Raw genomic sequence first — 16,527 nt, forward strand, 5'->3', positions numbered from 1 at the left:
TTAATATGTGTATAATTTAATATGTTTTTCTTTACTATAATTTTCGGGTAAAATCCCCAATAAAAATATCTCAGGTTTTAAATCTGTATGTTGTTTTGTCATCTTTTCCAACCATGTATGTATTTTACTCCAATATCTTTTAGCTTCTGTGCATGTCCACCACATATGGCAGTATGTTCCCGGTGTCTGGTGACATTTCCAACATTTTGCTGATTTGTCTTTAAACATCTTTGCCAGTCTTGCCAGGACGAGATGCCACCTGTAAAACATCTTATACAAATTTTCTTCGTAAGCTGTTGACATTGTAGTTCATAGTTTCCATCCCATAGTTTCTGCCATTTATCCAACTCTATCCCATCACCCAAATTTCTCCCCCCATGCTATCATTGTCTCCTTCACTAAGTCCCTTTTCTCAGTGACATTGTAACTTTGAATGGCCACTAAGCAAACGGTTGTAAGTCGAGGGCTGCCTGTATTTGAATAACTCTGGAAGTACAAGCCAGGGTGGGATTCTATCGGTTCTGTCCAGCTCTACAGAATCGGTAGCTCTGAAGAGCAGCAGACACAGAACCGGTTCTGTGTCTGCTGCTGTTTTGGCCCACCTGCCTGCCCGGGCTCTTACCTGTCCTTTATTTCCTGCTTTTTCAAGCGAAGCTGCTTTGCGCGGCACAGCTGCGGTGGAAAAAGCAGGAAAAAAGGGCTTTTCCAACTGCTGCACACTTGCACGCAGCACTGCTCAGCTGTCCGGGCAGCTCAGCAGGTCGTAAATTGCACTCACGTGACTCGCGTGACTCTGTCTGACTCACACATGTGCACGCGAAGCAGAGCAACAGAACCGGTATTTATATCGGTCGGATCCCATCCCTAGTACAAGCCAAGCATCATCATTAAACACCCCCATTTCTTGGAGGAAAAAAACCTTGCATTAAGAACTTATATATGAATGACATGAATGGTATTATTATTTCACATTGTTATAATCGGTCGTCTCACCTGGGAAGTATTCCACAATGAGAATGGCCTGTGGAACAGAAAGTCTTGCCCAATTTCTTCTACTCTTTTATTTTCACAATTCAATAAAGGAGAACATTTGTAGCCCGGGGCTGAAATGAGAAGTCCACTCCCAGGCTGGATCTTCTATTGATTCAAATCTATTTTAGTTATTCAATGAATATTTAGTATGAGGATAGGTTACATATGTAGCGCATAACTATTGTTTTCGTTTAGAGTACGCATTACAATTGAGGTTTTTTATTGCAAAATATTTTTTGTTATTTCCAATCAGCAAAAGAAGTTTTAGTTACTAAATGTCTTCGGGGCAAATCTAAATTAAATAAAATTGATATGAATTTATTAATTTAATTTAATTCATTAATATACATTAATTAAGTTAATTTATATTAAATTGCAAGAGAGAACTAAAGGCTAACAAAAAAGGCTCAGATTTAAGTGCTCTGTCTGAGTCTTTGAGAGGGAAAACGTGCGTGGTGATGTTTTTGGAGCAATGCTTAAAAGAGATATTTTTGGACTGGTAAATTTAAGCTGTATTTCCAGAAGGTTTTATCCCATAGATATTTTGTATTTATGTACCTTTTCTTCCATTGTTTTTCTGTTGAATCTTCTTTTCTAAATAAAGTCTGATCTAAGAGACAATAAATAAGCTATTGCAGTGGCTGCACCTAAAAAACAAATATTCTAGAGGTGTCAAAAGTACGGAAAATCTTCATTTAAATTACCAAGTCAAGAATTATCATTCTTCAGGGAGGAGAAGAGAGGGTGAAACGTCTTCAGCCTTTTGGTTTCTAGAAAAATATAGACCTAGCTATACTTGCTCATATAAGGTTACACACAGTGTGGGGAAAAAATAAGATGATTGCTATAATCTGCTTCTAAGGAAGCAAATTCGAGGCAGGAGGAGTTTATGGGCAGATGGAATGAAGCTCTACTCCCCATGACTCCCAGGTAATAATAGTAGTTGGTATCTCAACTGGAAGTGTTGGCTGTCATCAAAAAGAAAGCATCGGTTGGTATGATGTGATATAGCCAGAAGATTGCTAGGATGACTAAGGTTGACTTGTCTTCCTTGTCTTCAAGTCTTCAGGGGTTTGCCTCAAATTGACCACTCTTTAACACCACCCAGGAGCCACGTGGGACTCAAGGAATGTCACAGGTGGGAACAGACATGGTAGATGCACAGATGCCCTCTATAAGTGGGGCAAAAAACCCACCCCCAAATCATGACTATCCAACACATAAGTGTTTGTGGAGATTCTCCATCATCCAAGTCATGGTTGTCCAAAAGGTGCTTTTTTAGGAGGCAACTGGATTTTCTGGATTTTTTTTGGGGGGGGGGGGACCCAAAGCACCTTTGTGATATCCAACACATAGTGACAGATTACCAATAAAGGAGAATATTTGTAGCTCAGGGCTGACATGAGGGGGTCCTTGGTGTCCTCTGAGCTTGGTGGTTTTCTTGCAGATGTTTTACAACCCAAACTAGGTGATGTCATCAGGACTAGCACTAATGATGTCACCTAGTTTGGGCAATGAAACATCTGCAAGAAAAATCAGAGAGCACCACGGAGCCCTCACATAGTGGCAGAGCCTATGACGGACACTTGTTGTGACAAATGAAATAGAAATAAAATTAAATTAAAACTTAGATAGACATCTGCAGGGGAGAAGAGCCAATTAACAGCAGCAGCAGGGCTATGGAGTTCCAAAATGGAAGCCCTCCCATCCGTGACAGTGGCACTTCCTGGTAATGAAAAACTCTACAAGATTATGGAGCCAAGACAAGGCAAGATGAGAAACAATGGATGGAAACTAACCCAGGAGAGAACTAAGGAGAAGCAATCAACCAATGGAACAGAAGTTGCCTTCAGAAGTTATGGGAGGCTTTCAAAAAACGGACAGCCATTTGTTTGAAATGGTATAGGGTGGACTTAGAAGACCTGCAGAGTCTCTTCCAACTCTATTATTCTGTGTTCAATGGACTCTTGTAAACTCCTAATATGTCAACTTTCTGCTGAAATTTCAGGAAAAGCTGTGTTTGGTATCTTCATCCAAAATACAAATATATAGGCATTAAGGCATGACTGGTGTTTACTTAAAATGATGCATTACAAAACAGCTGCCTAAGTAACATTTTTATAAATGCAGCACTGGTTAAAACATTAGCAGGAAGTTATGCTGACAAATGAAGTGTGAAAAGATGGAACGCAACTATCACAAGCCATACATTTTCTGAGGCACGTTGCTTATTCAGCTCTTTAGGGAAGGATGCCGTTGGAGGCGCATGCTTTATGGCGCAACTTTTATGAATGTACTAATACGATCGTAGCTTGTGCCACGAAGGCTGAATAAATGGAGAAGAGTTTTAACAAATGCATTTTGCTCATTCTTTGGACAGGTCCTACTTATTGACGTGATTTAAAAGCTCGGGGAAAGCAGTGCAGCTGTCACTTCTCATTGTAGAAAGCTTTCCATCTTTTCCCGCTTTATTTTTTCCAACCCCATTTCTAATGAAAATGTTCCAATATATAATTTAATTTTCTTTGAGCTTTGCCATAAAATCAATTAAGTCTGAAAACGTTCCAACCGGCAGAAGTTGTCTGTCAGAAAGTAGTTTGCTCCAGCTTTCTATATAATTAAATTTTCCCGCATACTTGTCGTAAGCTTTGCAATGCCTAATATTCCTTAAGACACGTGTGTAGGAAGATACAGAACTATAACTTCTTCGGAACAACTTCATTTCCATACCAACTGCAATTGGACTCCCCCCATTGTTGAATCCTGTCTCCCAGAGAGTAACTTTGCAGTTATCTTTTCTCCAAAAGTTTAATCAGATCTTGGCACAATATGGCAATACTAATACGCCCCCAAACACTAAAATATGTGGGAACTACATCCTTCTATATATCATGTTGTAGTATAAAAAAGTAAAGGTTTCCCCAGTCCAGTTGTGCCTACCCCTTGGGGGCAGGACTGACCTTTGTTTCTTGGCCAAAGGTGCTTGCGTTGTCCGAAGACGATGTCCATGGTCATGTGGCTATCATGGCTATTTGCCAAAGGCCCACAAATGTTGTTACCTTCCCACTGAAGTGGCTCCTATTTACAGGGGTACGATTCATCCAGTGTAACAACCGGTTCTGTGAGCGTACGTGCAGAGCATTTGTTACCAACCTTCTCCAGCAATCTCTGTGTGTTAAACAGCTGGTGCGCGGAAATCCGCTGTGACGTGAAAATCAGCTTGAGCTTGGAATCCAGGATATAAAACACAGAGTAGAGCAGGCGGGTGGCTCCAACAGCTGATCATCGGAGCGAACTGGTTCGCTCACAGCTGATCCTCGGAGCTACTGATTCGCCCGAACTGGTAGAATCCCACCCCTGCCTGTTTATCTACATGCATTTACTAGGTGGGCAGGAGCTGAAGCAAGAACTTCTCAGGCGGTGAGAATGATATTGGATCGCTTCCTGCAAGGAAAAGCCTACCCTGAATTCAGAGCAGTTCCAACTCTGGAGCAATTGTGTACACAGTGAGAGATGGGAGTTCCTGGGAAAAAAAGCAGGAACTTTTGGAGGTTCAGAGTTATGAATTCTTTTGTCGACCTTATGAAGAAGGGTTACAGGAACTGGGTCTGGCTGGTCCAGGGAAGAGAAGAACCAGGGGAGACATGAGAGCAGCCTTCCAATATTTGAGGGCTGCCACAGAGAGGAAGGGGGGGTCAAGCTATTCTCCAAGGCACCTGAAGGCCAGACAAGGAATAATGGATGGAAACTGATCAAGGACAGAAATTCAATCTAGAAATAAGGAGAAACTTTCCCATGGAACAGAAGTTGCCTTCAGAAGTTGTGGGAGCTTCATCACTGGAAGCTTTCAAGAGACTGGACTGCCATTTGTCAGAAATGGGCTAGGTCTCCTGCTTGGGCAGAGGGGTTAGACTAGATGACCTCCAAGGTCCCTTCCAACTCTGTTAATCTGTTAAAGCCTTTCCCCCCCCCTGTCATACTCAGGTGTCACGGAAGTCTTGCATAGACATAGCAAAAAATGTGGAAATTGCACAATGCAGTGAAATAACTTACACCATTCATGTTTGTCAGTATTCCCAACAACAGAAAATCAGCAGGCTAGCAGCTGAGAAACACCATGTAAAAAGTTTAAAAAATATTCCTCCCCCCTCTTCAATCATGACCTCTTGCAGATCTTCAGTTGTGAAAGGCTCTTCTGGGCTCTCTCTTTTTTTAATCGGCATTTTTTTATGGGAAACTTACATATATATAAAATTTTCCATATATTAGCATTACAGAAATTTGTTCACGATGTAGTAATAAGTAAGCAACGGGGTAGAATCTTGATAAAGATATATAAGGAAAGCATATTTAAATAGTTGTATTTTTTTTAAAAAAGAAAAGAACACAGGACCAGTCTTTCCGACGGGATGGTTAATACATCATAAAGTACAGTGTCTTTATCACACTGTGATTTTCTGAAAATCATGTTTACTGCTTTGTTTCTCTTGTTATCATAATCACTATTTGGTTTCCTGAACCATTGCAACTTTTTTGTAATATGTACAATAAATCTGCTTAGGAATTTAATTTTCTATAATGAATACTATTTACGGCCTTCTTAAAACAGGGTTATGCTGTGTATTCTTGGCAAATTAGTCTAAGTGCATTTCTGGAGTCATCAGAGAATGGAATTGATCTACTTCAAGAATTACTAGTATGCTGCTACAGTTTATTCCAGGAATAAATGGGAGATTTTAAAAGAATTTGTATTTCACCAGTGTTATATTACAGGGACTACAAAATAAAAATTTAAACTCCAAAATTTAAGAAAAGGGTTTGGAGTTCAGTAACTTAAACTCTGAATTAGAGTAAATTAGAGCATTAAATCTCAGCAAAGTTGTTAAGAAAGGCTCTGGTCTATGCTAGAATTATTTTAGTTCCCAAACTAATTCTATTATTTCACCCAAGTTGTGAAAATATATTACGAGAAAATGTTATATGCACCTCGCCATATCATAAGCCTCTCTTTCGACAGTGGAAGTAGAGATATAATTCCAAGTTAACACCAGATGTAACTCTACAATTTAGGTATCAAAAATGTTGTAGATAGAGGCAATGAAATAAAGTCACACCCCTTCAGATATTAGAGTATTAAGTAGAACAGCACATCTTCAGAAAACAGAACCACCAGTGGAGAATAAACGTGACACAGGGTTGAATTTTTAGATCCTAAAGTTTCTTTCGAATTTTTGTTCTTCCTATTATATCTAATACTCTTCGAATATCTCAGAGGCTGCTGCAATTAAGAGGGTGGGGGGTTCAAACTCTTCTCCAAAACCTTTCCCTCCAGAAGTTGTACGTTCTCCAACCCTGGAAGTTTTTAAGAAGAGATTGGACAACCATTAGCCTGAAATGGTCTGTGCCAGAGGTCTCCAAACTTGGCAACTTTAAGACTTGTGGACTTCAACTCTTGAAGTCTGGTCTAGGGTCTCCTGCTTGGGCTTTGTTATTCTGTTAACTTGGTTTCCTTCATGCAGACATTTCATTACCGGTCTATATAATGGGGAAATGTGGTTAGTTAATTTCTCAATAGATAGACCAAGTAGAACCGTGATGGCATACCTATGGCACGCATGCCACAGGTGGCACACAGAGCCATTTGTGAGGGCACATGAACCCCAGCCAAACTTACCTGCCCTGCTGAAAAATGGTCCTTCTGGAAATACCGGAAGTGCCAAAACGGGCCCATTTTTCGGCCTCCTGAGGCTGCAGAGGCTTCCCTCGAGCCTCCGGGAGGGCAAAAACAGCCTCAAACAGGCCGAAAATCAGCTGAGAGGCGCGCGCATGCTCAGTGCAGGTAAGGGGGAGGGGTTGTGGTATGTGCGCATGCACAGGGGGGGCAAAGCGCATTGCATTGTGGGTGCTGGCACGTGCACGCGCGCTTTTGCCACACCACAACAAAAAGGTTCGCCATCACTGAACTGGAACAATACTCAGCTGAGAAACTCCCTACTTCATTGTGGTCCTCTTTTTAGATTTAGAATTTCTATTATCAGGATAGCACTGGTAGTCCTTGACTTACAACTGTTCATTTAGTGACCGTTCGAAATTTAAAATGGCACTGAAAAAAGGGACTTACGACCGTTTCAGCCTCCCCAAGGTCCCATGATCCAAATTTGCAGGCTTGGCAACTGACTTGTATTTACGATGGTTGCGGTGTTTCCCAGGGGTCACATGATCCCCTTCTGTGACCAGCAAAGTCTATGGGGAAGCCAGATTCACTTAACGACCGTGTGACTAACTTAACAACTGCAGTGATTCACTTAACAACGATGGCAAGAAAGATCACAAAATGGGGCAAAACTCACATAGCGAAGGCCTCACTTAGCGTGGGAAATTTGGGGCTGCCTGCAATTGTTTTAAATTTGGGGGCTCAGTGGTGGTCATAAGTGAAGGATTGCCTGTTCTGTCGGAGGACTCGATTTTAGGTGCTCAGTTGTGCTTCTTGCTTACTACTGTGACCGCAGAAAATAAGTACCTTTTACTCCTTCCACTGCAACCGGGTAGTTTCTGCAAAGTATTGAATGCTTTTGTAGATTTATGGTACTAGTGATCAGTCTCTTAAGAGAGGTTAAGCCATAAAGGGAAAATAGAATTACCAGTAATTAAATTTAGAAGCAGGTGTGCCTACTACAGAAAATTTATTGCCTTAAAGTAATGTTGATTTAACTATGCAGGGAAGGAAAGGTCCCTTATCCCAACTTTGGAAGAGCATGATTTCACCACTGCACACAGCAGTTTCCATTAGCACAATTAAAATAATAGCGTCCTGTGCTTTGTAAAGTAAATAGCATATTCAACTCAGATATTGGATGGTGAGCAATAAAATAGCTGCAGTGCAGAGCTGACTTCCTTGCAAAGAGGTATCCCTAGTAGAGCCCCCGATTTGTTCAGTAAATGGACAATAACATCTATTATGACTATTCACTTAGAACTTTTTATTCAAAATTGAATTCAAAATTTAGCTTCCTCTATTTTGAATTGGATACAGTTTGCTGTTTGAAAATAGTCTCTAAATTTGCCAAGGTTTCTAAAACGTGCGTACAAACCATTGTTTGTTCTAGTTTATCCTCCAGTTATTTCTCTGATGTGCAAATGTAAATGCACACTTTCATAAATACATTTTGCAGTCTGTGTAGCTGCAGGTTCAATAATTAATCAAAAACGTGACGTAAATTCCACTGCAAACTGTACATTTGCAGCAATTTATTCACTCCCATGATGAAAACACTGGAAAGAAGCAAAGAAGTATTTTCTTACACGTTCATTTCATTGCACCTGGGAGAATTGGAAGGACTCATATAGGAATGTGCCATATTCATATTAAAGATTGCAGAGAAGAGCCACAAAGATGATGAGGGGGCTGGAGGCTAAAACATAGGAAGAGTCAATGAGAAAGCCAGATTCACTTAATGGCCACGTTACTAACTTAACAACTGCAGTGATTCATTTAACAGCTGTGGCAAGAAAGATAGTAAAATGGGGCAAAATTCACTTAACAAATGTTTCATATAGCAGACTACCTGTATGTATACTTTTTAAGGTAATGGTAAAAGTTCCACTCCTTGCACGTCCATGCTAGTCGTTTCCGGCTCTAGGGGGCGTTGCTCATCTCCATTACAAAGCCAAAGAAGAGCCAGCGCTGTCCGAAGATGTCTCTGTGGTCATGTGGCTGGCAGGACTCAACGCCTTCAAAGGCACATGGAACGTTGTTCCCCTCCCACCAAAGAGGCCCCTATTTTTCTACTTGCATTTTCTACGTCCTTTTAAACTCTGCTAGGTTGGCAGAAGCTGGGACAAAGAACGGGAACTCACTTCATTACGGGGATTCAAACCGCCGAACTGCTGACCTTTCCGATCAACAAGCTCAGCGTCCTTAGCCACTGAGCCACCTTATGTTCTAATATAAGCATTGGGAAATTATGTAATGCTAATTGCTGACTATTTGCTGCTTTCTTCTTCCTTTTATGTTGAACACAAACATTTAAGAGTCTTTAAAATGTCCCTTATGCTTACAATTGGGTATCACTAAGTAGATTTTGTGTGTGTGTGTGTGTGTGTGTGTGTGTGATAAAATTTGGGTTGATTTGATACAACTGTTCTTAAGCAAAAAGATCCTTGGAAGCTATTTATTATCTTTTTTTTTAGGGACCTCAGTGAAAACCAGATACACGCCATCCCAAGGAAGGCTTTCCGTGGAGCTGTTGACATTAAAAATCTGTAAGTATTTATATATTCTTTTATTTATCTTATATAGCCACCTATCTCAGACTCTGGGTGGCTTACAAGAGTAAAATAAACACCCAAATTCATGGGGGAACAGACATGCCTGTAGTGCTATGAGGGTTGGGGTCATAGGTAGGTAGGTAGGTAGGTAGATGATAGATAGATAGATAGATAGATAGATAGATAGATAGATAGATACCATGTTTCTCCAACAATACAGCCTCCACCAATAGGAAGTTCCAGCATGATTTCTAGGCATGAGGTGAAATTAAGCCCTGTCCCCAAAATTTAGGCCTATTTAAACCATGCGTTTCCCCGCCATTTCTCACATCATTCGTTAGAACTACATGAGGTGAAGAGAAAGGGGGGGAAGGGCGGGGGTGGGAAGAAAACTTGCCTTTGGGAACACCCTGCAGGTAGCCTAGGCTAGAATACCCCAATCTACTACCGATAGAACATCAGGCTCCCGAGTCCAGCAGCCCCGGCCAGCAGCCTCAGCCGGGCGCACACATATTCCCCTCACCGCGAGGCCGCTTCTACCGGCCGATCGAAGTGGCTGGTGACTGCCCTTGGGGAGCTTCCATCGCCCGAAAGACACTGCCTCATGGCGAGGGGACGCGGGCAGCCACGCCTCGCCCTGAAGCGGCTGGTGACTCTGCCTTTGGGGAGCTTTCGTCGGCTGATAGAAACGGCCTCGTGGAAAGGTACGTGCGCATGGGGTGCTCTAGGTGGGGGAGGAAATTAAGTCACCCCCAAAAAGACAGCCTAGCTGTTTTTTCGGGGGTCAAAAAAAAAATAAGGCCCGGCCTTATTTTGTGAGAAACAGATAGATAGATAGATAGATAGATAGATAGATAGATAGATAGATAGATAGATAGATAGATAGATAGATAGATAGATAGATAGATAGATAGATAGATAGATAGATAGATAGATAGATAGATAGATAGACAGACAGACAGACAGACAGACAGACAGACAGACAGATGTATTAATGGATGGCGTGGATGGATATATAGATAGAAAGAAAACATATATAAGAAAACATATATTAAGAAAACATATATAGATAGCTGTATAGATAGCTGTATAGATAGCTGTATAGATAGATAGATAGATAGATAGATAGATAGATAGATAGATAGATAGATAGATAGATAGATAGATAGATAGATAGATAGATAGATAGATAGATAGACAGATATTTTTGACAGTTTACTAAACCTTCATTTAGGAATGAGCTACTATGATCTTCTTCCTATGTGGAAGTTGAAAATTCATCTGATAAACCAATGAACTGCAGTTAGTTACCCCAAATATGATTTTTCAAAAGGCAACTGAACTTTCTTGGGTTTTTTTGAAAACATTTTGCTCCTCATCAAGAAGTTTTAAGGGAAAAAACTCAGAAAGCTCTGTTTTGGGACAACCATGACTTGGATGACGGAGAATCTCCATAGACGTGCAGTTAATTATAGTTCCTGAGTAGCCTTGAATCCATATAATGCTAAGATGTGAAATTAAACTAAAGCCACCAAAAGCTTAATAGTATTCTAAAACAACTCACTACAAAACAAACGGCATTTTAAATTATAAGTTGGCACTGTATATTATTTCTGAGTTGTGTAGATCGGGTGGAATACTGTATATTTCCTGTTTAGGGCCAGCAGGAAATGTAAGTTGAGAAACTCTTGTTGTAAATACGAAATTTATTTATTTATTTATTTATTTATTTATTTATTTATTTATTTGATTTGCCAATTGTTTACAAGATAATAAGTATAAATGTATACATAGTTGTGAATACATGAAATGGGTACATATAAGAAAAATAAAGAATAAGAGAAACAATAGGACAGGGACGGTAGGCACGTTGGTGCGCTTATGCACGCCCCCTACAGACCTCTTAGGAAAGGGTGAGGTCAATAGTAGACAGTCTAAGGTTAAAGTTTTTGGGGGTTTGGGGAAGAAACTACAGTCGGGTAGAGTATTCCAGACATTGAAAGCATCCTATGTATTTTGGCTCCTTTGGATTGCTTTCTTAGGTTTTTGGGTAGTAAAGAAATACAAAATTGCTCCCGTCCTGATTGCAATTCATGGAGAAGAAATTTCCTCAATAAAATAGGCTGGCCAGCACATTGTAGAAACAGTGGGTGGTAATTTTTCCTGATTATTCCCTTTATGTGTCTCCCTGGCTCACAGTCCAATGGCTTTTCCCATTGGAATCCACTTTTCTCCTTCTGTTTCCATTCAGGTTAATAGAACAGGCAGCCTTCTTCAATCTGGAAGGAGCTCTTTTTCCTGTGGGAATCTGGCTTCTCTCTAGGTTTTGAAAGGCTGAAATGACTGTTTTATTATGTGCACATTGCAAGCAAACCTTAGTAGCCATTGCACTATTAGCACTTTTTAAAAAAATTAAGAAATGTTTTGGTCATTCAGATGATTTAAAACAGGAGGACATTACCACATAAAATACTCCAAAAGAGGCATCGGTTTTACGTCAGAGGAAAACAGTTTGATTCTTAAATGAAGTTAAGCAAAAATAATTGTTTTGTTTTGTAATTTGGGATAGATCCAACCGGATTTAACTTACATATTTTCAACGGCCTTTTTACCATCTTTTGCTATTATTCCCTGCCCCTCGAGTAATGCAAAACAAAGAGGAAACATTACATTTAAATCACCGTCTTGTTGCTAAGAAAATGGACTGTGCCAAGTTTTATTCCAGGGCTTGATGCCAAGTGAAGAGAAAAATAACTTTTTGCAAGGAAATAGGAAGTTTGAAACTTATTTTTCAACTTTTCCACAGTGGCATTTAGAAGGCATCATGAAAAGAAATATTCCCTCATATTTTTTTTTTCCTAATGCACCTGAATTCCTGCCAGTTTGGGAAGAAAAAAAAACCAGCCTTTCGATTCTTTTAGAACAAGATTAGCTTGAGTGCACTCTATGCTGTTAAACCCTTTTCCTTTGTGTATAATACAGATGATTTAGGAGGAATCGTGTCAGAGCTGATTTATATATTGATAGCTCAGGATAATAAGAAATGAGCCAACGTTCAGCTTACCCTTTTATAGATGAACCTGAAGGCTGCATTAGGCAAATTTGACAGCATTAAAAGATTTTATCAATTTGTCTCATAACAATTTTTCTTTTGTGTTGTGTCAAGTGATAACATTCCGTGCCATCATTCTAATTTAATGGCTTTGATAAATGGCTCTAGAGGTTAAAGAACTAGACTGGTTATATTATTTTGGCCCTTTAAAATAAAAGGCCTATTAGCTTAATTGTTAAATGTTCTTAATTATTGAAAATTGCAAGCTCTTGAGTGTGTGTGTGTGTGTGTGTGTGTTAAAATGAACTCCAACACAATTATTGCACTAAAATTATTAACTGCAATGTCTGGAAAATTATATATTTTTGGTTATATAAGTATTATGTTGAAGGAACAATGTAGGAAAGGAAAAGCCACGTAATTTAAATATAATTTCTCTTCCACAATTGGAATTAGTAACAAGTTGCTTCAACCTGGCTCAACAACAGGAACTGCGAGAGGGACCTTGGAGTCCTAGGGGACGATGACTTAAACAGGAGCCAGCCTTGTGGAGCGGCAGCCAAAAGACTAATACAATCCTTGGTTGTATAAACATAGAATCAAAATCACGTGAAGTATTAGTACCACTTTATAAAGCCTTAATAAGGCCATACCTGGAATACTGCACCCAGTTTTGGTCCCCACATTACAAAAAAGATGTTGAGACTTTGGAAAAAAAAGGTAGAGAAGAGCAACTAAGAGGATTAAAGGCCTGGAGACAAAAACATACAAAGGATGGTTGCAAGAATTGGGTAAGGCCAGTCTAGAGAGTAGAAGGACTAGGTGGGGAACATGATAGCATCTTCCAACATCTCAGGGGATGCCCCAAAGAAGAGGGAGTCAAGCTCTTCTCCAAAGCCCCTGAAGGCAGGACAAGAAGCAACGGATGGAAACTCATCAAGGAGAGAAGTAACCTAGAACCTAACAGTGAGAACAATCAACCAGTGGAACTACTTGCCTCCAGAATTTGTGGGTGCTTGAGGTGTTTAAGAAGAGATTGGACAGTCATCTGTCTGAAATGGTAGAGGGTGTCCTCCTTGAGCAGGGGGCTGGACTAGAAGACCTCCAAGCTCCCTTTCAATTCTTTTATTTTGCCGCAGAGTAGAGGCTTCTTCTCCAAAGCACCTGAAGGCAGGGCAAAAAGCAATGGGTAGAAGCTCATTAAAGAGTGATCCTATCTGGAATTTCCTGACAGGGACAACAGTGGATCAGTGGAACAACTTGTCACCCGAAGTTGTTTGTGCTCCATTTCTGAAGGTTTTCTAGAAAAGATTGGACCACTATTTGTCTGGGGTAATATAAGGTCATGTGTCATGGACAGGGGGTTGGACTAGAAGAGCTCTAAGGTCTCTGTATTGTGAACAGTTGCTGGGGTGCATCCATAGTTTCACTGTACTTGTACAATGACAATAAAGTAGTTCTTCTTCTTCTCTCTTCTTCTTCTTCTTCTTCTTCTTCTTCTTCTTCTTCTTCTTCTTCTTCTTCTTCTTCTTTCTTCTTCTTCTTCTTCTTCTTCTTCTTCTCTCTCCTTCCTCCCCTCCTCCTTCTTCTTCTCTTTCTCTTCTTCTTCTTCTTCTTCTTCTTCTTCTTCTTCTTCTTCTTCTTCTTCTTCTTCTTCTTCTTCTTCTTCTTCTTCTTCTTCTTCTTCTTCTTCTTTCCTTCTTCTTCTTCTTCTTCTTCTTCTTCTTCTTCTTCTTCTTCTCTTCTTCTTCTTCTTCTTCTTCTCTTCTTCTTCTTCTTCTTCTTCTTCTTTCTCTTCTTTCTTCTTCTTCTTCTTCTTCTTCTTGTCTTATAGCCATTAGATTCTGTGAAAACTAAAAGACTGGTTTTGAGCAGGGAGTTGGACTAGATGACCTACAAGGTACCTTCCAACTCTGTTAATCTGTATCTGTGTCTGAAGGCCAGTGTACTACCTGACTGCTTAGGTTAGAGTCCAAGGCTCAGGACCTTGGAATTGCTGGCTTAAACATAGAATTACAGACACTCCAAGCCTCGTGGAATTCTTGGAATTAAATGGGCTTGTAATTCATTCCTAAGGCGCCACCAGAGGAAACATTTTGCTAAGCAAATGTTCTGAACTATGACACAGGCACTCCAACATGCTTAGGGTGACTTGAGTAGTATTCCATTAGTGTGACAATGGCCCAACCCTTTTCTCATTTTCTTAGTGAAAACTTTATCTTGATGGTGTATTTGGGTTTAGAGTGAAGAACTCTGCAAAATAAACATAGCTCCTTAGTAACGTTGTAGATCCAAACTTTTCGATCGCTAAAGCATACATTGGTGGTACCCCTACTTATTAATGATATAAATGCAAAAGATTAATCACTCCAGCTCCTGTCAAAACACACTTGGAGATCAAGCTTTATAGACATCAACTTTTGGCAGAGTTACCATTTAAATAGATTGTATACATTTACTTCTCACTAAAATCTAGTTTGTTAGCATAGTGTAGAGAATGAAAATTAGGTATAGGTTGTCTATATATTCATCAAAGATAATAACAGTGTGGATCGAGATAACAAATACACCCATATGCACACATAAACACAAATATAGATAGATAGAGTTAGAGATAGATAGAGATTGAGATAGAGATAAATAGGTAGGTAGGTAGGTAGGTAGGTAGGTAGATAGATAGATAGATAGATAGATGATATAGATAGATGGAGATAGATTGATAGATAGATAGGTAGGTAGATAGGTAGATAGATGATAGAGATCGAGAGATGGAGATCGAGAGATAGAGACATGATAGAGATAGAGAGATGGAGATAGAGATAGGTAGGTAGGTAGATAGATAGATGATAGAGAGATGGAGATAGAGGTATAGATAGAGAGATAGAGATAAAGATAGATGAGATAGAGATAAATAGAGATTGCGATAGAGATAGATAGGTAGAGAGATGATAGAGATAGAGAGATAAAGATAGATATATAGATAGAAATAGAGGTAGATAGATAGATAGATAGATAGATAGATAGATAGATAGATAGATAGATAGATAGATTATTAATCCAAATTTTGGATGATACAAATAGTCCTTGACTTAAAACAGTTTATTTAGTGACCGTTTCATGTTATACAATGGCACTGACAAAAGTGACTTAGGACCATTTTTCACACTTACGACCATTTGCCGCATCCCCAGGGTCATTGGTCATGTGATCAAAATTCAGATGCTTGGCCATTGGTTCATACTTATGATGGTCACAGCGCAATCCCTTTTTGCGTCCTTCTGACTAGCAAAGTCAACGGGGAAAACCAGATTCACTTTGCAGCTGTCTTACTTACCTAACAGCAGCAACGACTCACTTAACAAGCATGGCAAGCAAAGTTGTAAAATGGGACAGAACTCCCTTAGCCCTTGTCTCGCTTAACTCACAACGTTGGGCTCAATTGTGGTGGTGAATCAAGGAGCCCCTTAGAAACAAGAGGGAGGTTTGCTTGCTTTTTTGCAACATGCATCCAACACTAGATGTTTTTCAGAAGAGATTGGAAAATTCAACCCAACCCAACAGGACAGACACAGACTCCAGAGAGCAATTAGGATTGCAGAAAAAACAATGGCTACCAACCTGCCTTCCGTGGAAGACCTTTTATACTGCACAAGTCAAAAAGAGGGCTGTGAAAATATCTACAGACCCCTCACATCCCGGACATAAACTGTTTCAACGCCTTCCTTCAAAACGATGCTATAGAGCCCTGCACACCAGAACAACTAGACACAAAAACAGTTTTTTCCCGAAAGTCATCACTCTGCTAAACAAATAATTCCCTCAACACTGTTCAACTATTACAAAGTCTGCACTACTATGACTATTAATCTTCTCATCACCCCTTATCACCCATCCCTTCCCACTTGTGACTGTATGACTGTAACTTTGTCACTTGTATCCTTACGATTTATATTGACTATTTCCTAGTATGATTTGATTGCTTATTGTACCCTATGACTATTATTAAGTGTTGTACCTGATGATTCTTGACTCTTGATGAATGTATCTTTTCTTTTATGTACACTGAGAGCATTTGCACCAAGACAAATTCCTTGTGTGTCCAGTCACACTTGGCCAATAAAAGAATTCTGTTCTATTCTCAATTCTAAAACCATTTGGAATATGACAGGTAAGAC

The 16,527-nt window shown here is 39.8% G+C and overlaps 1 protein-coding gene across 21 annotated transcripts in view; it reads left to right on the forward strand.

The window, feature by feature from the left end:
* Nucleotides 1-16,527, forward strand: part of SLIT2 (slit guidance ligand 2) — a 233,873-nt gene that overhangs the window by 143,816 nt on the left and 73,530 nt on the right. For all 21 annotated transcript variants that reach the window (XM_087963397.1, XM_087963398.1, XM_087963401.1 and 18 more), the window contains one exon: nucleotides 9,223-9,294. In XM_087963397.1, coding sequence (XP_087819523.1) covers nucleotides 9,223-9,294 — 72 coding nt within the window. The remainder of the gene's footprint in view (nucleotides 1-9,222; nucleotides 9,295-16,527) is intronic.

Source organism: Notechis scutatus, chromosome 4 (assembly GCF_049901735.1).
Source record: "Notechis scutatus isolate UNSWTSFEM ecotype Mainland chromosome 4, rNotScu1.2, whole genome shotgun sequence".
In the NCBI taxonomy this organism is placed as follows: domain Eukaryota; kingdom Metazoa; phylum Chordata; class Lepidosauria; order Squamata; family Elapidae; genus Notechis; species Notechis scutatus.